Here is a 27,090-nt window from a genome sequence, read left to right as displayed (position 1 = left end):
GATCCCTGAACATGCAGACAAAAAGTCCCTCTGATCTTCTGTACTTTCTAGGGTCCAATAATTCATTGTATATTCCCTTGCGTTGTTAGTCCTCCCAAAATGCATTACCTCCCACTTTCCAAGGTTTGAACAACATCTTAGCGGTTCATAGAAGGAAACAGAGAATGCTGGAAAAAATCAGCTGGTCCAGCTTCCGAAAGGAGACTGAGCAGAGTCAACATTTTGAGTCAATTTAGCTGTTCATTAGAACTGAGGGGGGAAATCCGTTAGATATTATACTGAACTGGAAGAGATTGCTTACAATAAAAATATGTAGCAATAAGAACAGGAGATGGATGATCAGGTGCAGGTGCTAGAAGGTAGTTGTTAATTTTTTGCCAGTTGCCCGAGAGTGCAATCATGAGTCTATCACTGGGATATGATCCAATGCTGGTCCTTTTGCTGTCACTGAAGTTATTTGCAGACAAGGCAGCAGATAATTTAAAATGGGCTATAAATTGGTCATATTTTTATTTTGTTGTAAAAATTATGCTACAGATCTCAAAGGGTCAAGCATTTCTGAAGCAATTTAAAATTCATATTTATAAACATCCACGATTGATTCAGTTAAACATCTCTACCAATTATACACATTCTGCTATAGTTCTACATTTCATAGCACATGTACAGCCTGTACAGTGGCAAGGTTCACCAACCAGTCCAGATATTTTACTTCATTGTCACACAAGAATTTGGTGTCATGTGGGGAAAGCTCCTTAACAAATGAGAGTCTCCTCCTGTCCTTTAAAGGCAGCTCCAAAAATTATATAAAAAAGCATTTAAAACTATGTGGGGGACAGAAACTTTGGCCATTGAAAGGTTTGCTTCCCTGTTCTTTCGGAGTTACTCTAGACCGTTCCTTGTTCAAGAGCTCATGCTGAAGACTTGTCAAGACTTGTCAACAATGCCACGGAGGAACCGGTCCTGTGAGATGCATGGATTGTGATCCAGGTTGAACTGAGTGTCCTCATGCACACCGGCACACATCTGATCCCTTTCACCAAGCACTTCAGTGCTACAGTTGAGATGGTGAACACACTGTGCAGTATTGGAGCTTTAATACCTACTCGCCAATCAGTTCTGCAGTCAATCAGAACCCAAGGCTCTTGTTTGGGAGGGGTAAAATTTAGGCACATTTAAGCTTTCAAGTTTTCGACTGTCTTGTAAAAATGTCTGTTTGTCCACAAGTTTTCGAAATAATCCTTCGGATTTTGCAAGGAGTTGCAGGTGGGTGCCACACTCAACAATCATGCCGTGGTCAAGGACAGCAACAGCACTGGCATTCTGAATGGTTGACAGGCGGTGGGCAATGATCAGCACTGTCCTCCCTTGCATCAATCGGTCCAGAGCTTCCTGCACCAAATACTCATTCTCTGAATCCAGTGCACTGAGGTGAGAAGAAAATCAAGAGCAAGATTAATGAGGCAAAAACAATTATTTGCCTAGTATGGTCCAAATAAAATTTAAAACCATTCAGAAGATTAACACAATTATAATTTAGAATCACTTCCTGTCAAGTTACTCAAGTCCTGCAGTTACAAAAACATATTCTTTTAGACAGGGTGCATAATAGAACATAGAACATTACAGCACAGAACAGGCCCTTCGGCCCACGATGTTGTGCCGACCTTCATCTGAAACCAAGAGTACAATAAGAGTACATTAAACACATTTAACTGCTCCTTTCATTGCACAAAACCTTAAATTTATTCTACTAACTGAAATAATCCAGTGTTTATTTAAACACTGGCAACTTATCCAGTTACTGAACAAATCAGATTGATTGCTACACGAGGATGCGAATGGCGAGTGACCTTTAGTATTTCATTGGGAAATAACACGGAGAATGCTACATCAAAAAGTTTAAATATCCTTTATTCGCACATCTGAAAACCAAATGTTTTTTGAACGGAACCTAAGTCAACACAAACCTCTGCGTGGAAATCTGTGATCTGAGCTGACAAAACAAAATATAATAAAATAAAAACTTCTGAAACAAAAACCAATGTTCATGAGGCAGATGAAGCTACAGAAGGCCTCAAGGGTTTCAGATAAAGGATACATGTAGCCCATCACTATCCCTGCCAGGTGACTTCTTTAGCATCAAGTTGTGGGCAGAATTATTTAACAGCAGCACAGCTGTTTAGTTCCAATTTCATTCCATTTGCTTGCCCCTTGCTGAGATCCAACCTGAAGTCTCAGCCTTCAGTCTCAGTGCGTTGCTCAATGGAGGCAACCATTACCAAATTAAATTTGCTTCTGCCCTCCAAAGCACAGCCTTTCTCTGTCTAACTCACATCACGGAAACCCTCACCTATACCTTCATCGACCCCAGGATCAATATTCCCTGCTGCTGTCAGACTTTTGAATGGACTTACCTTGCATTAAGTTGATCTTTCTTTACACCCTAGCTATGACTGTAACACTACATACTGCACTCTTGTTTCCTTCTCTATGAACGGTATGCTTTGTCTGTATAGCACGCAAGAAACAATACTTTGCACTGTATACTAATACATGTCACAATAATAAATCAAATCAAAGACCTCCAAGCCAGCCTCTTAATCTCCATTATAGATCAGTTGCAGTTGATCCAAGACTCCAATATCCATATCTTGCACTGGCCTCACTGACCAATGATTCCTGTCTCACTATAATCATTCCAACTTGGCTCCACTCTCTGCAACTTCATGAACATCACCATCCTAGCTTGCACCCCCTGCTCTTCCCGTTTTTTGTGCAGTCTTTCACTCTCAGCAGGAACAGAGCTTTAAGCAATCTCATTCCACATTTTGGCACTATATCGTAAATCCCTCCTTTATACACTTCTTTCTGTCGGTGGCACGGTGACAGTGGTTAGCACTGCTGCCTCACAGCACCAGGGACCCAGGTTCAATTCCAGCCTCAAGTCCCTGTTTGTATGGACTTTGCACGTTCTCCCTGTGTTTCCTCCGGGTGCTCCGGTTTCCTCCGACACTCCAAAGATGTGCAGGTTAGGTTGATTGGCCTCTGTTAAACTGAGCTTTACAACTTTCCCTGAAAAACAACATGCCCTGTAAAACCTTCTCCAAACTTTGGATCAACCCATTATGAAGAGCCTTTAGAACTCGAAAGGCATTCCAAAGTGTTATTTATTTCAATTAATTCCCTTTATTGATGGGTTTACAAATTGTGTTATAGAAGTTGCCATAGAAATTCTGTCACCATCAAGTTCTTGCAATCTCTCACCTGGTGGCTTCATCCAGCAGTAGAATTTTAGGATTCTAAAAAGGAATATAATGTAACTATCAGTTAACTCTCACAATATCAAATATGTGAAGAAAATGTTAAAACATATTTTAAGGTCTGCTGTGGTATTCCGGGAAGCAGGTTTGTGTCTGTGTGTGTCGTTGTGTGTGAGACTGATTCAATTATACTGAAGGCATTATTCAGAAGACAGAGTACCTACAGAGTTGAACATTTCAAAGGGGTGAAAAGCAGACACTAAGTAGATGTCAAGTTGGATGTTCTACAGGTAAATAAGACATGGCTTGAAATTTGCATTAGGAGATAGGTAAGGGTTTGGATTTCAGTTGTCAACTTTCTAATGGAACTAAAGCTTTGAAAACTTGTGAAAGGTTATTAAGCTTTATTTGACCCAAGAGTGAGGGGGCAATAGAGAGCATAAAAGATTTTTATATTTTGAAGACAGTTAACTCCAGGGATGTTGTAAATAGCGGCTTTAAAGGTGAAAAATAAAAATCATATTTAAGGAAAGCTGTGTTGAGGAAAATGGCCATGCAAGATCCTAGAACGTGATTTGCTTGTTCAGAGCTGTGAAAGAAGCAAAGTGAAACGGTCTTCAGCCAACCAGAAGAATGTCTGTCGTCTTCAGAAAGCAGGGTTTTGTTCTAAAGCATTTGAAATTCTCCACAGTGGAGTGCGAGAGAGCGAGAGAAACCTTGTGATGTATCTTCCCTATAGCAACAGTGGTGCATTGTAATATTACTGGAGTTTTTAATAAATTATCTATAGGACTTTTGCCTAAACTGGTGTTTATTTGAGTCTAATCAAGTAGAAATCTGTTGGGGAGAAAATGTTCTATACGACTAATTCTAACTGTGGAAGTATAATCATGTGTGTTTTCAGTTTCCTTTTGTGAATAAACTTTGTAATGTTATTGGAATTACTGACTCCTGACTTCAGTGCACGCATCTTCATGTAGGAAAATACAAATCGAAAATTGTGATGGCTTGTGAAATTTCCCTTTGGGACTGCATGGCAATTACCATCTGCCAGATCATGAAAGAAGATGCAATGTTGACAATTAGGTAGAGACACTTGAAGTAACAAAGCCAGCCATGGATTGGAGGAGAATAAGAAGTTTGAAGGCAAGTTCAAAGGATTATAAAGGTCTGAACTGAAAGATCTGCCAAAAAGTCAGTCTGAATTTCTCAATGTTATCCAGTGTTCTTTGGAATACCATGTTTCTATACAGTCAGCTGACCTACTGAGAGTGGGGCTGCAGGTCGGCAGGGGCAGGGCAGGGAGGTCTCCTTCATGGCCTTCAGGTGCTATCTAAAGAATAAAAGACAAAATCCAGGACTGGAACCTCACCTTGAGCAGACCTCGAGCAATAGCGACCCTCTGCTTCTGCCCACCTGGCAAGGAGACAGGAGACATGTTAGCCAGAAGAATGGAGATTGTTCCAATGCAGTCCCAGCAAGCAAGATACACCAACCCGGCAGATTTTTTACACAGAGTAGTGGGTACCTGTAACTCGTTGCCGGGAGAGGTAGTGGAAGCGGATACGGTAGTGACTTTTAAGGGGCGTCTTGACAAGTACATGAATAGGATGGGAATAGAGGGATATGGTCCCCGGAAGGGTAGGGGGTTTTAATTCAGTCGGGCAGCATGGTCAGTGCAGGCTTGGAAGGTCGAAGGGCCTGTTCCTGTGCTGTAATTTTCTTTGTTCTCACCTGAGAGTAAGATGCCTTTCTCCCCAACTACTGTTTGGAAGCCCTTGGGGAAGCTGCGGATAAATTCATAGGCATTGGCGATCTTGGCAACCCTTTCGATGTCTTCCATCATCAGTTGAGAGGGGTTGGCTGCGCCATATGCAATATTCTCTGCAATCGAGCACGAGAACAGAACTGGCTCCTGGGAACCAAAAACAAATACCTCAACAATAAAGCCCAGTGATTTGGAAAGAAACGGAGTTCTACCCGATTCTTGCTGTCCCATTTTCTTCCTCTCTTCATACCCAGGTTTTAACCAATTCCTTGTATTAGTTTTACCTGATTCACCACACCCATGCTTTTCCGTAACCAGTGTGGATTGAGGCTCCGCACATCATGGCCATCGACAGCAATAGTGCCTGAAACAGAAACGTTGCATTGGTAAATCCTTACTGCTTCATACCATAGATCATTGTATGACTATCAGTGCACTGCAGAGCAGACAGCAGTGACAGTCCAGCTCAAATCATCCATCAGCATCTCTCCAGGACACATGATAAAATTGTCAGCTATTTAAAATCCTGCAGATTATCTGAACTTACCCGAAACAGGATCGTAAAGCCTGAGTAACAACGATACTAGTGTTGATTTTCCTGAGCCACTGGGTCCAACTACAGCCATCACTGAGCCTGCTGGGATAGACAGGTCAAGCCCATTGAACACTGGAGCTTCCTGTCGCGTTGGATAAGCAAATTTGACTCCTCGGAATTCGATGGCTCCCTGAAACTGATCAGGCTGCAAAATCACACCTTCTAAAACCAAAACAAAAGTAGGCATTTTAAAAACTACAGCCACAAATTCAATTTAACCTGAAATTTAGCATCGCTGACTGGATAGCTGAACATTCTCCTCTTAATTACACAGACGAATGGGGCTGTGGGTGGGTGCACCGGCACATTACCTTTGGAAGTTAATTCAGACCTTTACCTCATCTTCCAAAAATACAAGGTGTATTTGAATAAATGAACAAAGGGTTACAAGTGCCCTCACCCAGAACTGGAAATGCTGCACTCCAGCACCTTGTCCTAACTGGTTATTCCATAACAGAACTAGACAACAGTAAAGTCCCTCGATAACCAAAATCCTTGGCAAAAGGAAGGGCATCATCACTCCCTGCTTTCACCAAAAAAAGCCGAGAGCTGCTTTTGACATATGCTGGTATTCTTACCTTCAATCAATGTTAACATGGGAAAAACAACTTGTGCCTTGGGCCTGATGCATGCTGGCCTTCTATTGCCAAGCACTGGCAATAACTCAACAGACATGTTCACATGTTAAAGGTTGCAAATCCCAGAAACGTACTGGCTGCATTTGAATTGACCTCAATGTCTGAGTGGTGACAGGATAGAGTCTACTCCAACACCAAGTTCTCCTATTCTGTTTGAATAGTCCCCCCCCCCCCAATAACCACTATTGAAATACTTTGCATGCTCAGTGTTAGGTTTTATCTGCCACCAGATTGCTGATGGCTGCACTGTTACTCCCCGTTGTTCCTGACATTTTACTGTTGTGCACAAATCAGACTAGTTTCAGAATCCTGCTCACTGACATCAACGAGAATCACCGACCCCAATCATAAATCCTGCTCCAAATTCTCTGACATATTGGCATGGGGCGTCATGGATAAGCAACAGTGCTGGGGACTGAGGCAGGAGAACAGATGCGGAGCAAACAGCGTACGCCATGGACCATCTATATGCAGTGCCTGAGAAAAGTTTTAACAAAGATGGTTTGGATGGACCCTTCAGACGACTGAGCAACTTACTGTTCAGCGCCATCTCTGGTTTCCTCTCATACAGTTCCCATAACCGTCCTCCTGCTCCAAGACCCTTCATTAATGCAGAGTAGAAAGAGCCGAAGCCTGGAAAAGAAAAAGTGCAACATAGAATTGAACGTGACAAGTACAATTCCACCTTTACAACTGCTCAGTAAACAACAACAAATATTATTGGTCAATTTATGGTGCAATCAAGAGAATCCATGAATGCAAAGTGTCCCCAGTGCTAATTCCAGCACAGAGTTGACACTGGGAAGCCCAGTTACCCATGGGAGATACTGTCAGGTCTCACCAAACTGGATAGAGCTCTTCTCAGCAGCATAGTACCCTAATCTCAGAAATGGCAGCAGTAAGACGTTCAGGACCGACACACCTGCTGAAGCAAGTTCGCCAGTGGGAGCCAAGAGATAATAAATAATTATGCTTATTTAAGAATATCTGGTGTCCAATTGAATTGCATGAATTCAGAACCACAAATCTATTCCCCACTTAGCTGCACATGCCTATTAGTGTCCTATGAGAAGGCAAAACAACTCCAGGAACCCAAGTAGAAGAGAATAATGATTATGTTGCTGGATTAGCAATTCAGAGGCCTGGACCAATAATCCAGAGACTGAGTGTTTAAATCCCACCATGATAGTCCAAAGTAAGTGTCATGATGATGTGATATCAATCTGCAATTACACCAGCTGATTAAACATACATCAAACTTTTTACAAAAGTCTTTTTAAAAACAAAAAAGACACTGATTTAAGATGGCTGCCACAAGTCATTTGATGACTGGCATTGCAAGTTGAGCAGTTTCTGAAGAATCCCAACACAAATTATAATTCAGACATGTCTAGACAATCTCATGGAATTTCATACCTGTGGATGTCAAAAACTACTTCAAAAGGATTATGGAACATGACAGAATCTAATCAACCTGGCCATGAAATAAGTCACAGTCGGTTCAGACACCAACTAAACAAATACCTTGGGAATTATAGGGAGAGGTCATATGACTGACGTGACCATTTAAAATAAAATCTCTTTTGTACAGCATGCAAGCTGCTGAAACAGGAACAGTCTGGTGAAGCTGCCAAAGTAGTAACAAGCTCCCTTCTCTTCTCTCCCAAGTTAAGCCCCCGTCTCTTATAGATTAAAAATGCAGCAGAGATAGACAACCTCTCCTGCCTTCTATCGATCCTTGACATGCTATTTTGCTCCTGCCTCTCCTGTTTCTCAATAACATAAAACCCATCACATTTCTTACCGCTCTCCAAGTCCAAAAAGAAGTCCTATTCGATTTGAAACATTAACTCTTACTCTCTCCACAGGTGCTGCCAGACCCGAGTTTTTCCAGCATTTTCTGCTTTTATTTGAAATTTCCAGCATCTGCAGTATTTTGCTTTTTATTTTTTCCAGAAATTGTAGTTTTGTATAAATATTTAGTGACCTGGAAGTCCAGGATTGAGAAACATTTCTGCTTCAGCCACAAAGGACTCAAACTGTAACTTTTTAAAAAGCCTTTTAGCACTGAACTCTAATTTGGCTAAGAAAGTAACTACCTACTGTTTAGTTTGTAATTCTGCATGCATGTGTGCACTTGTATATATATTCATTTGCCTTTTTGAATATTTTCATATCTTTACCTGGGTAGATTTTTAACCGAATAAAAATTAAACTTTTTGTTTTAAACTGAATGAAGCCCGCTAGACTAGTGTCTCTGCAATCAGTATTTAATTGGTTAAGCATAGAAAGTGAGTAAATACCTCATCCTTCTAAATTCACAAATAACCCAGTCACAGTCAGGCACGGAGTAGCACCATAGAGGAGTAATTATTTACCCCTCATTGCATGACTGCAACAGAACACACTACATATTATATTGGACCTATAGCACAGAAACAGGCAATTTGGCCCAACCAGTCCATACTGACATCTATTTGTAACAAACTGCAACAAAGAACATGGACTACAGTGGTTTATCATTACCAGGGGGTGAGCAATAAATGTTGGCCTTGCCAGTGACACCCACTTCTCAAAAAAAAACCTTCATCAAGCAGCCAAGAAGCTGATACAGATGCACAACCTTTAACTGAACATTGGCTCAAGTTAAATAGCAGAACAAACTCACCGCCTGCCACCAGCAATTTGGTTTCAGACTATTTTTACTCAGAGGCTATTTGCCTTCCTACCTCTGGCAGTTGTATAGTCAGCTGAGACACAGCAACGGAGCTCTACCCCACTAACGGAACAACGCTAAAAATAAACCATTGGCAAATAACTATCTGCTTTAAAATAGCGTGACATCCCCATACAAAAGCAATTCCATTCCCAGAAATCACAAGCTCCAAGGTCAAGCCTCACTCTCCCACTGCACTGACAAAAATTCCTATCTTCATCTGTTCCCAGAGTCCTGCCTCTCACAGAAACCCCATCTCACCGTTTCTAGAAACGCAGTCATCACTTGAATCTATTTGTACTCCTCCTTCAATAGCCTTCCCTTCAGAAGTCTATAATTCAACTAAAATAAACTGCTGATATGCATCCAAGAGTTCTTCGACAGGAGTTTCCACCATCCACCCCATTACCTCATCACTGAGAAGGGCAAGGGCAGCAGATGCATGACAACACCACCACCTACAAATCACACACCACCCTGACTTGGAAACATACTGCCAGGCCAAAATCCTGGAACTCTCTCACTAACAGCTATGTAGGTGTACCTACACCAAAGGGACTGCAGTGGTTCATGGCACTGGCTCATCACCACCTACTCGAGGGCAATTAGGGATAGGCAGGAAATGCTGATCTCGTCAGAAACACTCACAAATCCCTTGCTTCAGCGTCCATTATTCTTAAAACTAGAAATTTACCTCCAATACTTATTCCTACCCAGAAGGCATACATCATAAACGAGGTGAGTTCTCCCACTGTCATGTAGGCATTGCCCATCATCAGACCTCCCTTGTACAGGACAGACAGAACAATCAGGTTTCCAGTTAGACCAGCCTGAAATAGAAAAATAAATCTCAGTATTAGCATTCCCACTCTCAAACGCCACCAAGAATTCCCAAAGTCTGGCTCCATGTTATGCCACCCAGATTCAAGCAGAAGTAAAGAGTTTCTAGACAAAGTTACCAGAGAGCGACTAGTATTTGGGAGCCTAAAATCATGCCTAGGGTTATTAAAGGTTATCTTGATATATTGGAGAGGGAGGGCAGCTGTGAGAATTGTACAGCGGTGTAACATAAGCGCAATGGGCATCTAAGGTGGCTCAAAGACAATGAGGTACTTTATCAGCTGACGAAGCTCTGACAAAGGGTCATCTAGACTCGGAACATTGGCTCTATTCTCTCTCCACAGATGCTGTCAGACTTGCTGAGATTTTCCAGCATCTTCTGTTTTTGTTTCAGATTTCAGCATTGCAGTATTTTGCTTTTATTTTTACTTTATCATCAGCCCAGTGGTGGCCAATGTTTCTCTTTAGCAAACAACCTTCCATCTGATCACCTCAGAAAACCTTCACATGATACTTTGGACAGCAAGTGGTGAGGAACGCAGATCGAGTAACTGTTCATGCCAATAAAATGTTTGCAATGAAACTTATTGAAGGCAAATGGTAGGAACTGAAGCTGGATTATTTCAGAACCTTTGGTGTGTTTCCAGGGCTGCCCAGCTAAACTTTCTGCTTGTCACAAGTCCAGACAATCTACTGCAGCACTAATAACAGTGACACACAAAAATAACCACAAAGCAGATATACACTGTGTTCTACACATCAACTAATGAGTCGCAACTACAAAATTATCAGTTCAGGTGATTAAGGATTGTTTAAGAGATCATTTACGGGATATGGCTGTGACTGGTTAGGCCAGCATATATTTAACATCCCTCACTGCCTTTGAGAAGATGATGGTGAGCTGCCTTCTTGATCCGCTACAATCCATAGAGTGAAGGTACACCCACAGTGCTGTTAGGGAGGGAGTTACAGGATTTTGACCCAGTAGCCAAAGTATTTATATGACTAGTCCAGTTCAGTTTCTGGTCAAAGGTAACCCCAGGATGTTGATTGTCGTAGATTCAGTGATGGTCACGCAATTAAACAGCAGGAACAATGGTTAGATTCTCTCTTGTTGGAGATGGCCATTGCTTGGCACTTGTATGATGTGAATGTTACTTGCCGCTTGTCAGCCCAAGCCTGGATATTGTCCAGGTCTTGCTGTGTGGATTAGCAGAGAGGGATGGGGCGCCAGTGGTGGGCAGCATTCATAAGCTGATCAACTGGAACAGTGAGTGTGAGCGTGATAAAAACACTTCACATCAAGTCTGAAAGAGGTCGAGAGAGAATAAGTGTACACAGGTACAAAACATCAGCTTTTAACAACTTCGAGCTGAACTTGCAGATCTCGGATTCCTCCAAAACTCCTAAAGTGTTGCCAAGAAAACATTCTAACTCGGGTCCAAAATTGTCACGTAGGAACTTCATCTGCTATTGCCAGTTTTCCCCATTTGATCACTCAATGTCTCTTTGTAACTTCCTACTCCAATCCATATTCTGTTAGCTATCCTCTCAGTGCTCACAGTCAGCTCGAGTCCATTTACTCAGTTAATGAATTCAATGGGGTACATTTCCTTCCCAGCATAAAAATGAACACATGTCTATACGTTAGGGCGATTTGTTTAAATTAAATATTGTCACTGCACACGGGAGGTTTAAAACCCATTTTCACTCTCCGATATCACAGTCTAATCGAGTGCCTTTGTTTTCAAAGCAAATCCAGTGAGGAGGAGCCAAGCATTAGTTCAGATCACAGCCTTAATGTTTTATCGAAAAATGCACCTGTTGCTTCAGTCCTTCCTGGTAGTTACATCAGAGTTTTGCACATTTGCAGACTGTTTTCTACAATACTTGGAGTTGCCAAGCTTAACTTCTGTAAATATATTTAAGTTGCATTAGTTAATTGGTTCTTTTACTGTGCAACTGCCAAAGTCCAAGATCAGGATTAGATCAACATTATTCTGCCACTTCCCAGGACAAGATCCTGTGGAATATCCTGAGAAAGGGTTCTGGAGATGTTGGAACTAACACTCTTTGGGACATCGGCAGCCAGGGTGCACTACATCAGACAAAAAGCATTTTAAAAAAGGGTTAACAAAACCCAAAGAACATTGCACTTACTGCCCCATAAAATCCTGCCCGAGCCACTGCTTCTTTCCTGGCAATCTGCAACACCTGGCTGATCTTCTCAGTGTACGTCTGCAGTTCAGCGTCCTCCTTGGCAAAAGCACGGACTGTCCTTATGTTCCCAATGCGCTCTTCAGCAAGCTGTGAATGGGTGGGTGAAAATCAGCGTTATTATACATTTCAAATAAAAATCAGAATGCGCCTGTTGGGAGCCACACAACACAAAGAACAAAGAACAGTACAGCACAGGAAACTGGCCCTTCGGCCCTCCAAGCCTGTGCCGCTCATTGGTCCAACGAGACCAATCGTTTGTATCCCTCCATTCCCAGGCTGCTCATGTGACTATCCAGGTAAGTCTCAAACGATGTCAGCATGTCTGCCTCCACCACCCTATTTGGCAGCGCATTCCAGGCCCCCACCACTCTCTGTGTAAAAAACATCCCTCTAATATCGGAGTTATACTTCGCCCTTCTCATCTTGAGCCCGTGACCCCTCGTGATCGTCACTTCTGATCTGGGAAAAAGCTTCCCACCGTTCACCCTATCTATCCCCTTCATAATCTTGTACACCTCTATTAGATCTCCCCTCATTCTCCGTCTTTCCAGGGATAACAACCCCAGTTTACCCAATCTCTCCTCAGAGCTAAGGCCCTCCATACCAGGCAACATCCTGGTAAACCTTCTCTGCACTCTCTCTAACGCCTCCACGTCCTTCTGGTAGTGCGGCGACCAGAACTGGACGCAGTACTCCAAATGTGGCCTAACCAGCGTTCTATACAGCTGCAACATCAGACTCTAGCTTTTATACTCTATACCCCGTCCTATAAAGGCAAGCATACCATATGCCTTCTTCACCACCTTCTCCACCTGTGTTGCCACCTTCAAGGATTTGTGGACTTGCACACCTAGGTCCCTCTGTTTCTATACTCTTGATGGCTCTGCCATTTATTGTATGACTCCTCCCTACATTATTTCTTCCAAAATGCATCACTTCGCATTTATCCGGATTAAATTCCATCTGCCACCTCTCCGCCCAATTTTCCAACCCAAATCCTGCTGTATTGCCCGACAATGCTCATCGCTATCCGCAAGTCCAGCCATCTTCTTGTCATCCGCAAACTTGCTGATAAAGGCCCAGGTTTAATTCCTACAGTATTAGCAAACTTCAGCCAATGTGATGGGAGAGTGTTGCTCAGCTGGCCAAAGAATTGCAAGTCGAGGGAAGGGTAGAAGCATTGCCTAGAGTCCCATTTCCAGCATCTAACAATCTAGTGGAATGGAACCAAGACAAACCCTACAGCCGACTCACCAGCCAGGCAGGATATACAAGTAAAATTCTGCGGAAGTGGAAACAAGAACAGAGGACGCTGGAAAAACTCAGAAGGTCTGCCAACATTTACCAGGAGAGAAACAGAGTCAAGGCCTCAAGTTCTTAGACTCCTTGTCACAGTGGAACAATACACTTTTCTCAGGAAAGGAGGGAAAATGAAGGAGACAAACAAAGTTATCAAGGTGAGCCCGCAATTCTATTCTACCACCAGTCTACTGCAGATATACTTTGGAAACAAGAACAAAAACATCTCAAGGGGGAAGAGAATATTTTCTTAGCTGCTTCTAAAACAAAACTGCTTTTGGATTAATGAAATATAGTTGTGTGATGCAAGGATCTGAAGAATTTTGACATTTCTGCAGACATTTGCAGCTATACCAGTGTTGTGATACAGTAATTGTTAAACTGCCCCCTGCGATCGCATGTTGTGGAAGATTTTCTGTTGTATTTTTGAAGAAAAGGATGTTCAAGGGGTTTAGATTTGACATTGGAATGTAGGACCTTGGCTGCCAGTAATTTACATTTGTTTGGGACCTGGATTCTTTGAAGATAAACCAAAGGAAAGCTCTGCTTCCATTGCCAATAGGAAGCTACTAATAAAACTCTCAGATCATCTATTAAAAGCCAAGAATAAGCAACTAGATTACAACATGGTTTCCCTCATCAGTGATGCCATTTATATCCCGTAATTTCCATCAGTCAATAAAGGGCAAGTTTGGCCAGAAGCATTCACAATTTCTTTTCTGAAGCAAGCAGGCAACCAGGGTTCCCGTTTTGTTAATAAATCCAAGGTAGCCACTGTGCGAGAAGATAATACTCTTCTCTTTAACAGCAGAGCCAAATGTTCACTTTCCTTTTCAAATGAAAAACACTTGCATTTACATAGCGCCTTTCATGAGATCAGAAATCCCAAAGCGCTTTACAGCCAATTAAGCATTTTTGAAGTGGAGTTGCTGTTGCAATGTAGGAAATGCAGCAGCCAATTTATACACAGCAAAATTCCACAAATAGCAACATGATAATGACATAGACATCTGTTTTTACTAATATTTATTTAGGAATAAATATTTGGCCACGTCACTAGGGTGAATTTCCTGCTTCTGTTTGGAATAGTGTTTTGGGACCTTTTCAATGCTTCCAAGAGGACACACAGAGTCTCAGTTTATCACCTCATCTGAAAGATGGCAATGTGTCACTCCCCTCAACACGGTACTGGGAGTATTCTACACTCTTATCTCTCAAATGGGCCACGATACACAAACTGAGCCAGGAGGTTCATTTTGTAGCACCGTCCATTTTGTGGTTTAAACAGAACCTGGGTTTCACTGATAAACAAGACAGAACAATTGGGAGTTATGCCTCAAGACACAAAGGCTGGGACATTGGGATTTCTGCTAGCAATTGTTTCTGTATCAAACGACAGTAACGGGATTAGTTTCTCAATCGTGAACATAGTGACCATAGGAGACTGAAAGCTCATATAGCTTTTTATTTGCTTTAGAATTGACATGGCAAAAATCAGTGAAGTACTGCCATTTATTAAGCTGCTTTTATTTTCCAGATTTAAACAACGCAAGCTTGTGCTTTCAAACATCAAAAGTGTAGGAGGTAGAAGTGTGAGACTTGGGACTCCATTCCTTGTTTGAGAGTTGGCAAGGACTGGCAGGTTATAGATAACGGTGTTGCTACGTACCCGCCTAGACCAACCCTTGATTGCTTCAACCAGTGACTCTTTTATCAGTTCACTGCAGAAATATTTTAATAACATCCTCTGGATCCACAAGATAAGTTTCCTCTCTGATCTCTGGCAACTTTGTATTTCCTTAGGGTTTGGTTCTCGAGCTGTATTCTGAAAGCTAGCTTGGAAACACAACACCAAAAGCCCGTGCCACCTCCACACCAGTCAATGTCAAAACAATTTCAAATCTTTGGATTTATGAGTGGCTAAGAAGCTTTGGGAGTCTCATAACCCAATCAGCATGAGTCTAAAAACTGGCAATGGGATCGCATGAGCTGGAGGCTAACACAGGTTGTAAGCTGAAGAGGAATTTCTGGACATAACGACTACGCTCCATCCAGACCACCTTCTCCATCCAGAAAGTTACAGGATAATAATGGAGTTGTTGATGAATCACAGAAATCAATCTCTGATCAATTAGCGCAAACAGCTCCAAACATTAGATCAGAAAAACCCTCATTGCAGCGCTTTGGGAAAAAATTAGGTCAAGATCACCTGGTCTTCCCAAGAGCGCACCACTCACCACACGTCACGTTGCAAATTACTGATAAACTGTGTACTAAATACTTTCTGAACTTTAATTTGCATTTGGATGAATCAATATTATCTGCTCCCACTATCTCCTGAGGGAGCTCACGCTCACTGAAATATTGTTTCCTCAGATTACTTTTGAATGAATTCTCTTCAAGTGCAGGCTGTCCCCTCTGGTGCTTGCCACTATCTAGTCCATTTACAATCCCATAAACAACAATCATATCACATCTCAGCCTGCTCTTTCCACGCCCCTTTCTCAATCTAGTAATACAGTGAGTCTTTCAAAAGAGGGGGAAAGCAAGGAATTGCCAGAATGGCTGATCAGTCCCGTCCTAACCAGTAGCCATTCCTATGGTGAACACAGAGGTGAAGCAGCCAAGCACGGTACAAGAAATCCTGAAGTAGACGCAGCATTGAACATGTTTAACACACACAGATAGCAAATTATCTGTTGCATCAGTGGAGCATGAGTTAGTCCTTTTCTTCTATTTGTTGTTGGGATGTGCACGAATCTGGCAAGGCTAGGTGCTCTAGCCATCCTACGATGCCTGTTCAGGTATCAGATTGAAGCATATACAATCCTGGAAGGGACTTGATAGGGTGGATGTTTCCTTTTGTAGGAGAATCTAGAATGACGGGTTGCTGTTTAAATACAAGTGGTCGCCAATTTAAGACGGAGATGAGGCAAAATGTTTTTACTCAGAATGTCCCAAGTCTTTGGAACCGTCTTATGAAAAGGTGGTGGAAGCAGAATCTTTAACTATTTTTAAAGCAGAAGTGGATAGATTCTTAGTAAGCAAGCGGGTGATAGGCTATCGGAAGTAGGTGGGATGCAGATTTGAGGTTACTATCAGGTCAGCCATGATCTTATTAAATGGCAGAGCAGGCTCGAGGGGCTGAATGGCCTTCTCCTGCTCTTTATTCATTTGTTCTGTCCACTAGATTCAGATGTGGACCTAGGAATTCTTCTTTTAAGTAAAGCTTGATCACCAAATGGGCAAAGTGTCCAGCAAGAATAATCATAGAGGACAGAAGGTCACCATTCAGCCCATCATATCTGCAGCAGCTCTTTAAAAGACCTATCCAATTACCCTGCTCCTTCCCGAAAGACCTCATTTCAATTATTCATCCAATTGCCTTTTATAATGTATTATTGACTCCTACCAGTGTAAACAGTTTCTCCCTCGGTACTTGTGACCAAAACATTTCCATAAAATCTCCCCTTAATCTTTGCTACTCTAAAAGGGAACAATCCCAGTTTTGCCAGTCTGGTGACAAAAGCTCTGGTGACTTTTATGCAACCTGCTGGCGGCTGAGAGGAGGGACTTTCCAGGTGGATGAATGAAAGGCCTGAAGGGCCTTCTCACCTGTGTCTATCCTGCTATTATATTGCTGTCCTATTCTTACAGATCAAGGAATGGCAATGTTGTACGTTACCTGTGTTGCAGCAGCCAGTGAATCTTGGGTCACTCCAGTAAGCTTGCGAATGTATCTGCCATAAAACACTGCAAGGACGGCAAGTGGAGGAACAATGCCCAGAACAAACATGGCCAACTGAGGTGACACGTAAAACTGTTTAAATAAAGGAGGGGGGAATGGAGGTTAACAACAAGTACTATGGTCACTTGATGACACTCTGAAATAGTAAAAAATAATAAAGTTAAGACAATTTATCACAAACTACAATCTGTGAAATGCTGAACATTGTGAAGAGTTGTTGGATGAGTGAAAGTCAGGGACAGTGAAATATAGATAATGCACTTCAACCATTTACATTCAAATTCAGTTCTACTCTAACCCCCAAATACACTTTTCATTTGAATATTTAAATATCAAATACACAATTAAATCTTGTAACTGACAACCAAATTTGTGAATTATTGAATACCCAAAATGCGAAACATGAATCTGGGACTGAAGCATTTATTTTGGATGATTAGTTTAAACCCAGGCAGAAATTACAATGCTATTACTCAACACAGACTCCTCCGCCCAACAGGTTCTGGACCTGTAAAGGTATCAATTCTACCTAACATCACAAACTCAATTCCTTTGATTATTTAACAGGTAAACGCACCTGTAGTACTGAGGTTTGAGTCTTGGTCAGTATTTAGTTAGCTGATGTCAGTGAGGGGAACAGTTGGGGTTCTGCAATTGTTCCAGTGCTTCGAGGTCGAGGGGGAGGGAGACAGTGATATCTTCTATCCCCAATTACCAGTGATCTCTGCTGGAAAGTGTGGCTGTGGATATCAGGCAAGAACAGAATGAAGCTTGACCATGATGTCCCACACAGAAGAATATCCGATTAGTTTAGGACATGGCTGCTGGTATGAATGAAACCATCACCAGCTGGATTCCAAATCTCCAGGTGAGTTTGGCTGGGCCGGGCCGTGGGAAGAGATACAAGTGGCAAGCAAGGCATCTAAATTTCCCAGAAGCTGCTTAGAAACATGCACAGAATGCTCCTGTTGCATGCTACCACATATAACTTTTGGACCCACGAACATGTCACACCGGTACACAAAAACCACAACCTCACACTATAAAACCAATGACATTCACATCGATTTAATTCATTTGCAGGCTGTAGGCATTGCTGGCTAGGCCAGCATTTATTGCCCATCTCTAACTGTCCTTGAAAGGTGGTGGCGAGCTGCCTTCTTGAACTGCTGCAGTCCATTCGGTGTAGGTACACCCACAGTGCTGTTAGGGAGGGGGTTCCAGGATTTAGACCCAGTACTAATGGGGGAATGTCAATATATTTTCAAATCATAATATGTGGTTTGGAGGAGAACTTCCAGGTGGTGGTATTCCCATGTGTCTGCTCCCTTGTCCTTCTAAAATGGTGTGGAGATGCCGGCGTTGGACTGGGGTAAATACAGTAAGACGTCTCACACCAGGTTAAAGTCCAACAGGTTTATTTTGTAGCAGAAACCACTGGTTTTCGGAGCGCTGCTCCTTCATCAGGTAAGTGGGATTTCAGTTCACAAACAGGGCATATAAAGACACAAACTCAATTTACAAAATAATGGTTGGAATGCGAGTCTTTACAGGTAATCAAGTCTTAAACGGCACAGACAATGTGAGTGGAGAGAGGGTTAAGCACAGGTTAAAGAGATGTGTATTGTCTCCAGCCGGGACAGTTAGTGAGATTTTGCAAGCCCAGGCAAGTCATGGGAGTTACAGATAGTGTGACATGAACCCAGGATCCCGGTTGAGGCCGTCCTCCTGTGTGCGGAACTTGGCTATCAGTTTCTGCTCAGCGACTCTGCGCTGTCGTGTGTCGTGAAGGCCGCCTTGGAGAACGCTTACCTGAAGATCAAAGGCCAAATGCCCGTGACCGCTGAAGTGTTCCCCAACAGGAAGAGAACACCCTTGCCTGGTGATTGTCGAGTGGTGTTCATTCATCCGTTGTCGCAGCGTCTGCATGGTCTCCCCAATGTACCATGCCTCAGGACATCCTTTCCTGCAGCGTATCAGGTAGACAACGTTGGCAAGTTGCAAGAGTATGTACCGTGTACCTGGTGGATGGTGTTCTCACGAGAGATGATGGCATCCGTGTCGATGATCCGGCACGTCTTGCAGAGGTTGCTGTGGCAGGGTTGTGTGGTGCCGTGGTCACTGTTCTCCTGAAGGCTGGGTAGTTTGCTGCGGACAATGGTCTGAGGTTGTGTGGTTGTTTGAAGGCAAGAGGTGGGGGTGTGGTGATAGCCTTGGCGAGATGTTCGTCTTCATCAATGACATGTTGAAGGCTCCAGAGAAGATGTCGTAGCTTCTCTGCTCTGGGGAAGTACTGAACGACGATGGGTACTCTGTCCACCATGTCCCGTGTTTGTCTTCCGAGGAGGTCGGTGCGGTTTTTCGCCGTGGCGCATCAGAACTGTCGATTGATGAGTCGAGCGCCATATCCTGTTCTTATGAGGGCATCTTTCAGCATCTTCATGCACAGACCTCTTTTCCGGAGCCTTCAACATGTCATTGATGAAGCCGAACATCTCGCCAAGGCCCTCCCCACACCCCCAGCTCTTGCCTTCAAACAGCTGTACAACCTCAAACAGACCATTGTCCGCAGCAAACTACCCAGCCTTCAGGAGAACAGTGACCACGACACCACACAACCCTGCCACAGCAACCTCTGCAAGATGTGCTGGATCATCGACATGGATGCCATCGTCTCTCGTGAGAACACCATCCACCAGGTACACGGTACATACACTTGCAACTTGCCAACGTTGTCTACCTGATACGCTGCAGGAAAGGGTGTCCCGAGGCATGGTACATTGGGGAGACCATGCAGACGCTACAACAACGGATGAATGAACACCGCTCGACAATCACCAGGCAAGGATGTTCTCTTCCTGTTGGGGAACGCTTCAGCGGTCACGGGCATTCGGCCCCTGATCTTCGGGTAAGCGTTCTCCAAGGCGGCCTTCACGACAGCGCAGAGCCACTGAGCAGAGACTGATAGCCAAGTTCCGCACACGAGGACGGCCACAACCGGGATCTTGGGTTCATGTCACACTACCTGTAACCTCCATGACTTGCCTGGGCTTGCAAAATCTCACCAACTGTCCTGGCTGGAGACAATACACATCTCTTCAACCTGTGCTTAACCCTCTCTCCACTCACATTGTCTGTACCTTTAAAACTTGATTACCTGTAAAGACTCGCATTCCAACCATTATTTTGTAAATTGAGTTTGTGTCTTTATATGCCCTGTCTTTTGTGAACCAAAATCCCACTTACCTGACGAAGGAGCAGCGCTCTGAAAGCTAGTGGCTTGTGCTACCAAATAAACCTGTTAGACTTTAACCTGGTGTTGTGAGACTTCTTACTGTCTTCTAAATGGTAACAGTTGTCGGTTTGGAAGACGGTGCGTGAAGAACTTTGGTGAATTCCTGCAGTACATGTTGTGCACACTGCTGCCAGTGCTTCAGCAGTGGAGGGAGTGAAGATTTGTGTATAGGATACCAACCAAGTGGGCTGCTTTGGCCTGGATGGTGATGAGCTGCGAGTGTCGTTACAGCTGCACTCACCCAGGCAAGTGAAGAGCAGGCAGTAATCCATCACACTCCTGACCTGTGCCTTGTAGATGCTGGACAGGCTTTAGGAGGGTCAAGAGGTGAGCTACTTGTCGCGAAATTGCTAGTCTCTGAGCTGCTCTTTCTTGCAGCCACAGTATTTATATGGCTAATCAAGTTCAGTTTCTGGTCAATGGTAATCTCAGGATGTTGATAGTGGGGGATTCAGTGATGGTAATGCCATTGAATGTCATGGGGAGATAGTTAGATTTTCCCTTGTTGGAGATGGTCATTGCCTGGCACCGGTGTGGTGTGAATGTTACTTGCCACTTATCAGCCCAAGCCTGAATATTGTCCAGGTCTTGCGGCATTTGGACTCTTTCAGTATGAGGAGTTGCGAATGGTGCTGAACATTGTGCAATCATCGGTGAACATCCCCACTTCTGACCTTATGGTGGAAGGAAGGTCATTAATGAAACAGCTGAAGATTGTTGGGCTGAGGACACTAACCCAGAGGGACTCCTGCAGTGATATCCTGGAACTGAGATAATTGACCTTGAACAACCACAACCATCTTCTTTTGTGCCAAGTATGACTCCAACCAATTTCCATTGCTAGGGCTCCTTGATGTCATACTTGGTCAAATGCTGCCTTGATGTTAAGAGCAGTCATTCTCATCTCAATTCTAGAGTTCAGTTCTTTTGTCCATGTTTGAATCAAGGCTGTAATCAGGTCAGGAGTTGAGTGACCCTGGTGGAAGCCAAATAGCGTGTCAGAGAGCAGGTACCACCTGATAGCTCTACTGAAGGCCTTTTCCATCAGTTTACTGACGATTGAGAGTAGATTGACAGGGTAGTAATTGGTGAGTTGGATTTGTCCTGCTTTTTGTGTGACAAGCTACTGGATGGAATTAATATAGAATGGAAAAGACAACTGTCCTCAGAGCAAATAAATTCCTCAAATAGAATGCACATAAAAATGAGTTTTAAAACGTAAGGGAGATTAATGGCCGAGTTACCCAATGCAGAAATGACACAATGTTTGCCCAACACCTCTTTCACCATCTTTCACGTACCATCATGCCAACACCAGCTGCTGCTTGGCCAATAGCTCTTAGCCCATCAGACAGGTTCTCAGTTACTGAGCGCCCAAGCAGGTCAGCATCAGATGAAAGTCGGTTTATCAGCTCTCCTGTGCTGGTCTCATCAAAAAACCCAATCTCCTGGCACAGAATCGATGAAAATAACCTTGCTCTCAAATATCTGACAATCCGCTGCCCTGCAATGGATACACAAACACAAAAGTATGTTAGACTAATCTTACAGATACAATCATGGGAAACTTCTTGTCCCTTCTTGAATGCAACATTTCAGTCAGCTGACAGTTAACTCCGAGCAAATCCACCATTCCCCAGTTCTGACAAGACTTTATTGCAAGTACTTTCCAGATTGAAGAGTTCTGTATGTCAGGGTGTTATTTCACAAACATTCTATTCTCTCACAGGCTAAATAAAAACAACTGCATTTGTATATAGATGCACCTACAAGACGTTCTAAAATCATGGTGTCTCATTCAGTTTCTGAATTGTCCTTCTGTCATTTCCCTTTGTTCTGTTGTTTAATAACTTTTTAAAAAATTTCTAACCAGCACTGTGTACCCTGAGTCAACCAGCTTTTTTGAAGATTTTGATCTCTTACATTATCTACTTTGTTCTGTGCCTTTTTACACATACTAGATTGGTTTCACATTGGTGGAAGCATTACCACTTACAGGTTATGCCATTGTGTTTTGATGTTGTAAACTTTACAGCAGAGAGCAGCTAAACTAGCCCAAGAGGTTGTCAAAAGGAACTGTGTGGTTGAGCTCAAGTCCTGAACCTAAAGAAATTCTGTGTTAAAAGCTGACTAGTTTGCAGTGGCTTTCAAAGTTAATTGATGCTAAACACCTTCCCACTTAAACGTTCCACCTACTCCATCCCCTCTCCAAAAGCATCAAACCATTACATTTCTACTGCGCTTCAGGGCTGAAGACATATAGACTCAAAACAGTGTTCTTTCTCCACAGATGTTGCCAGACCTGCTGAGCTTTTCCAGCATTTCCTGTTTGTATTTCAGATTCTCAGCAACTGCAGTGTTTTAGTACCAGATGGGCTGAATGACCTGTTCCTATCTTGTAAATTACAAGCAATTCCATGCTTGACAAACTTTACTATGCACACACTGTCTGCTGCATTTACCTAAACAACAAACGTACAAACATCTGCAAGGCCAAAGATCCAAATACTGGCACAGTCTGCCCTTTTGTTCACCTGAGATCTGCATTAGGTAGACACGAGCAGCGTTGGCAGCAGCTCCACATATAAAAACACCACTCAATATGGCACAGAGCGAGGTCAGGCTCTCAGCCATGTCCCCTCCTGTAGGATTCATGTAAATGGTATCGATGACCTTTCCCAGAAAGAACGGCGCAGACATAGTCACCAAGCTGGACACACCCAGGAAGCCCACAGCAGCTGGGGAAAGAAAACAATGCAAAACTGTAGATATGAGAGCAACACACGGGCAAGTCGACTGAGCTGCTAAGATAAGGAAGTGGAACAACTGACAATCCATTACTGACAACTGGCTACAGATAAGGACCAGGAACCAACTCCCTAAATTCAACACCTTAACCAGAATTATGCTAGCAATTTTTTTTAGTGCTCTTACATTTCCATTTGCAGCTTTTGGAACTGGATATTTTGTGAATAAAACCAAAAGGATACAAGACACTGAGAAATTCTGCTCTTTTGTCACTTGTGCTATACACAGAATAATGAATATAAATGGAAAGGAACAGGCTTAAAGCCTCTCACAAGGTATCTCTTCTGACAGCATGGCTGGGGATAAAGAACATAGCATTGGCATAAAGCGCCTGACCATAATATTGCAAGGCATTTTCCAATCAGTTTGTGCAAATGATGTACATGACCTGAGATTTTATTCACTGACTTTCTTGAAAGTAATGAGACAACCAGTGAATTGTACACAATACAATACAACACAATACACGGTTTCCTCCCACGGTCCGAAAGATGTGCGGGTTCGGTGGATTGGCCACGCTAAATTGACCCTCGTGTCAGGGGGACTGGCAGGGTAGGTGTGTGGGGTTGCGGGGGTGGGATTGTGGTCGATGCGGACTTGATGGGCCGAGTGGCCTCCTTCTGCACTGTAGGGATTCTATGGGTATGGAGGGATATGGGCCAAATGTGAGCAATTGGGACTAGCTTAGGGGTTAAAAATAAAGGGGCGGCATTGACAAGTTGGGCCGAAGGGCCTGTTTCCATGCTGTAAACTATGACTCTATGAATATGTAGGTTAGATGGATTGGCCATGGTAAACGCGGGGGTTATGGGGATACGGTGGAGGGGAGGGCCTGGGTGGGATGCTCTTTTGGAGAACTGGTGCACACTTGATGGGCCGGATGGCCTCTGTATTGTAGGGATTCTGTAGAATGGGGTGAAAAAGTCTTGCATTTATATAGCACCTTACTTGACAACTGGCTGGCTCAAAGGGTTTTACAGCCACTTCAAACATCATCAGTGTTGTAAAGTAGGAAACACAGCAGCCAATTCACACACAGGAAGATCCCACAAACAGTAATGTGATAATGACCAGATCATTTATTTTTGTGATTTTGATTGGAGGGACATATATACTCTCCAGGGCTCAGGACATAACCAGCTCAACATCAGAATGTTGCCAAGGGATCTTCTATATTCAGTTGAATAGGTCAAAAGTCTTCAGTTTAACGTCTCATGCCAAAGACAGCACCTCTGACAGTGCAGCACTGTCCAGCACTGTAACTACCTTGATTTTTCTGCTCAAGTCCTTGGGTTGAGACACAAACTCCCAACCTTCTGGCTCAGAGATGGAAGTATTACAAACAGAGCCATGGATGACCTTGGTGAATGGGTTTTGTACAGCTGTCTACATTATCACAGCTTGGTATGGTTCCTGTTCTGCCCAAGACCGCAGGAACCTATAAAAGGTCATGAATGTAGCCCAGTCCATCACGCAAACCAGCCTCCTATCCATTGACTCTGTCTACACTTCCTGCTGCCTCGGGAAAAGCAGCCAGCATGATTAAGGATCCCACGCACCCGGACATTCTCTCTTCCACCTTCTTCCGTCAGGAAAAAGATCCAAAAGTCTGAGGTCACGTACCAACTGGCTCAAGAACAGCTTCTTCCCTGCTGCTGTCAGACTTTTGAATGGACCTACCTCGCATTAAGTTGATCTTTCTCTACACCTTAGCTCTGACTGTAACACTACATTCTGCACTCTCTCCTTTCCTTCTCTATGAACGGTATGCTTTGTCTGTATAGCGCGCAAGAAACAATACTTTTCACTGTATGCTAATACATGTGACAATAAATCAAATCAAAATCAACCCAATCCTTATCCATTGGGGGGGGGGGGGTTTGAGCCGGAGCTGCGGAATCTCTCACCGGGACCCTGGAGAAAGGAACGGACGGGCGGAGCCGGAGCCGGGAACAGACAGGAGATCCCGAGGCTGCGACCACCGTCACCCGGGCTCCGGCCCCGGGGGGGCTCCTTACCTGAGAGCGGCCACCTCTCCGGGTAGGCCAGAGTCAGCAGCCTCTTGGCGTCGGTCAGTGCGGCCCCGGCAGCCGCGGGGCTGAGCTCAGCGTGTGGCCGGGGCTCGGGGCCGACTGCGGGCCGTCTCTTCCCCGCGCTCCCGGAGCTGCTCCTGCGCTGCGGCGCGGCGGCCTGGGCCCGGTTGCCATGGTCACCGCCGCCAAGAGCCCGGGCCCCGCGCCCCCAGCAGCAGCAGCAGCAGCCCCGGCTCAGCAGCAAGGCCCCGGCCGCTGTGTGCAAGCCGCTCCTCCCCAGGCCGGCCCGGCCCAGCTGCAGCAAGCGGGAAGCCATCGGGCCGACGCGGCAGTAAAGACCCGGCGGGAGTCAGGCCTCAGGGCGCCGAGCCCCGCCGCCCGCCCTCGCTCTGCCTCCCGACTGTGGACACAACCGACTCCCCCGCTCCGCTCATCCCCAACTCCCCGCAGCTTCCTGCCGCTGCTTTTATTGCTGAGCTTGCACCGCCCCCAATGGTGCCGGAAAACCACCCAACCCTCCACCCCACTGAACCCAGACCGCAATCCCCACTGAACCCAGACCGCAATCCCCACTGAACCCAGACCGCAATCCCCACTGAACCCAGACCGCAATCCCCACTGAACCCAGACCGCAATCCCCACTGAACCCAGACCGCAATCCCCACTGAACCCAGACCGCAATCCCCACTGAACCCAGACCGCAATCCCCACTGAACCCAGACCGCAATCCCCACTGAACCCAGACCGCAATCCCCACTGAACCCAGACCGCAATCCCCCCTGAACCCAGACCCCAATCCCCACTGAACCCAGACCGCAATCCCCCTGAACCCAGACCCCAATCCCCACTGAACCCAGACCGCAATCCCCCCTGAACCCAGACCGCAATCCCCACTGAACCCAGACCGCAATCCCCACTGAACCCAGACCGCAATCCCCACTGAACCCAGACCGCAATCCCCACTGAACCCAGACCGCAATCCCCCCTGAACCCAGACCGCAATCCCCCCTGAACCCAGACCCCAATCCCCACTGAACCCAGACCGCAATCCCCCTGAACCCAGACCCCAATCCCCACTGAACCCAGACCGCAATCCCCCCTGAACCCAGACCGCAATCCCCACTGAACCCAGACCGCAATCCCCACTGAACCCAGACCGCAATCCCCCCTGAACCCAGACCGCAATCCCCACTGAACCCAGACCGCAATCCCCCTGAACCCAGACCGCAATCCCCCCTGAACCCAGACCGCAATCCCCACTGAACCCAGACCGCAATCCCCACTGAACCCAGACCCCAATCCCCACTGAACCCAGACCGCAATCCCCCCTGAACCCAGACCGCAATCCCCACTGAACCCAGACCGCAATCCCCCTGAACCCAGACCGCAATCCCCACTGAACCCAGACCGCAATCCCCACTGAACCCAGACCGCAATCCCCACTGAACCCAGACCCCAATCCCCACTGAACCCAGACCGCAATCCCCCTGAACCCAGACCCCAATCCCCCTGAAACCAGACCGCAATCCCCACTGAACCCAGACCCCAATCCCCCTGAAACCAGACCGCAATCCCCCTGAACCCAGACCCCAATCCCCACTGAACCCAGACCGCAATCCCCCTGAACCCAGACCGCAATCCCCACTGAACCCAGACCGCAATCCCCACTGAACCCAGACCGCAATCCCCCCTGAACCCAGACCGCAATCCCCACTGAACCCAGACCCCAATCCCCACTGAACCCAGACCGCAATCCCCCTGAACCCAGACCCCAATCCCCACTGAACCCAGACCGCAATCCCCCCTGAACCCAGACCGCAATCCCCACTGAACCCAGACCGCAATCCCCACTGAACCCAGACCGCAA

At 44.9% G+C, this 27,090-nt stretch overlaps 1 protein-coding gene across 1 annotated transcript; it reads right to left on the bottom strand.

Moving 5' to 3' along the window:
* Positions 1-477: 477 nt before the first annotated feature.
* LOC144504714 (ATP-binding cassette sub-family B member 10, mitochondrial-like) lies at positions 478-25,717 on the bottom strand. The gene is made up of 13 exons (XM_078230459.1): positions 25,209-25,717; positions 22,917-23,120; positions 21,684-21,886; positions 17,025-17,159; positions 11,981-12,127; positions 9,675-9,810; positions 6,802-6,897; positions 5,579-5,788; positions 5,316-5,395; positions 4,998-5,178; positions 4,636-4,679; positions 3,268-3,302; positions 478-1,426 (listed from the first exon to the last, which is right to left on the bottom strand). Exons 1-13 carry the CDS (start codon positions 25,537-25,539, stop codon positions 1,126-1,128), a joined length of 2,103 nt encoding a protein of 700 aa, XP_078086585.1. The 5' UTR covers positions 25,540-25,717; the 3' UTR covers positions 478-1,125.
* Between the last annotated feature and the right edge of the window lie 1,373 nt (positions 25,718-27,090).

The sequence above is a fragment of the Mustelus asterias genome, chromosome 15 (assembly GCF_964213995.1).
Source record: "Mustelus asterias chromosome 15, sMusAst1.hap1.1, whole genome shotgun sequence".
Lineage (NCBI taxonomy): Eukaryota > Metazoa > Chordata > Chondrichthyes > Carcharhiniformes > Triakidae > Mustelus > Mustelus asterias.
Note: the sequence above shows the minus strand (reverse complement) of the source record. Positions and strands in the feature narration are given on the sequence as shown.

Coding starts and splice junctions, on each gene's coding strand:
- LOC144504714 (XM_078230459.1), bottom strand. CDS start 25,539: ATGGCTTCCCGCTTGCTGCAGCTGGGCCGGGCCGGCCTGGGGAGGAGC. Junction 17,160..21,683: donor CAGCTGGTGTTGGCATGATG/GTACGTGAAAGA, acceptor TTATTTAAACAG/TTTTACGTGTCACCTCAGTT. Junction 4,680..4,997: donor GAAAGGCATCTTACTCTCAG/GTGAGAACAAAG, acceptor TCTCCTTGCCAG/GTGGGCAGAAGCAGAGGGTC.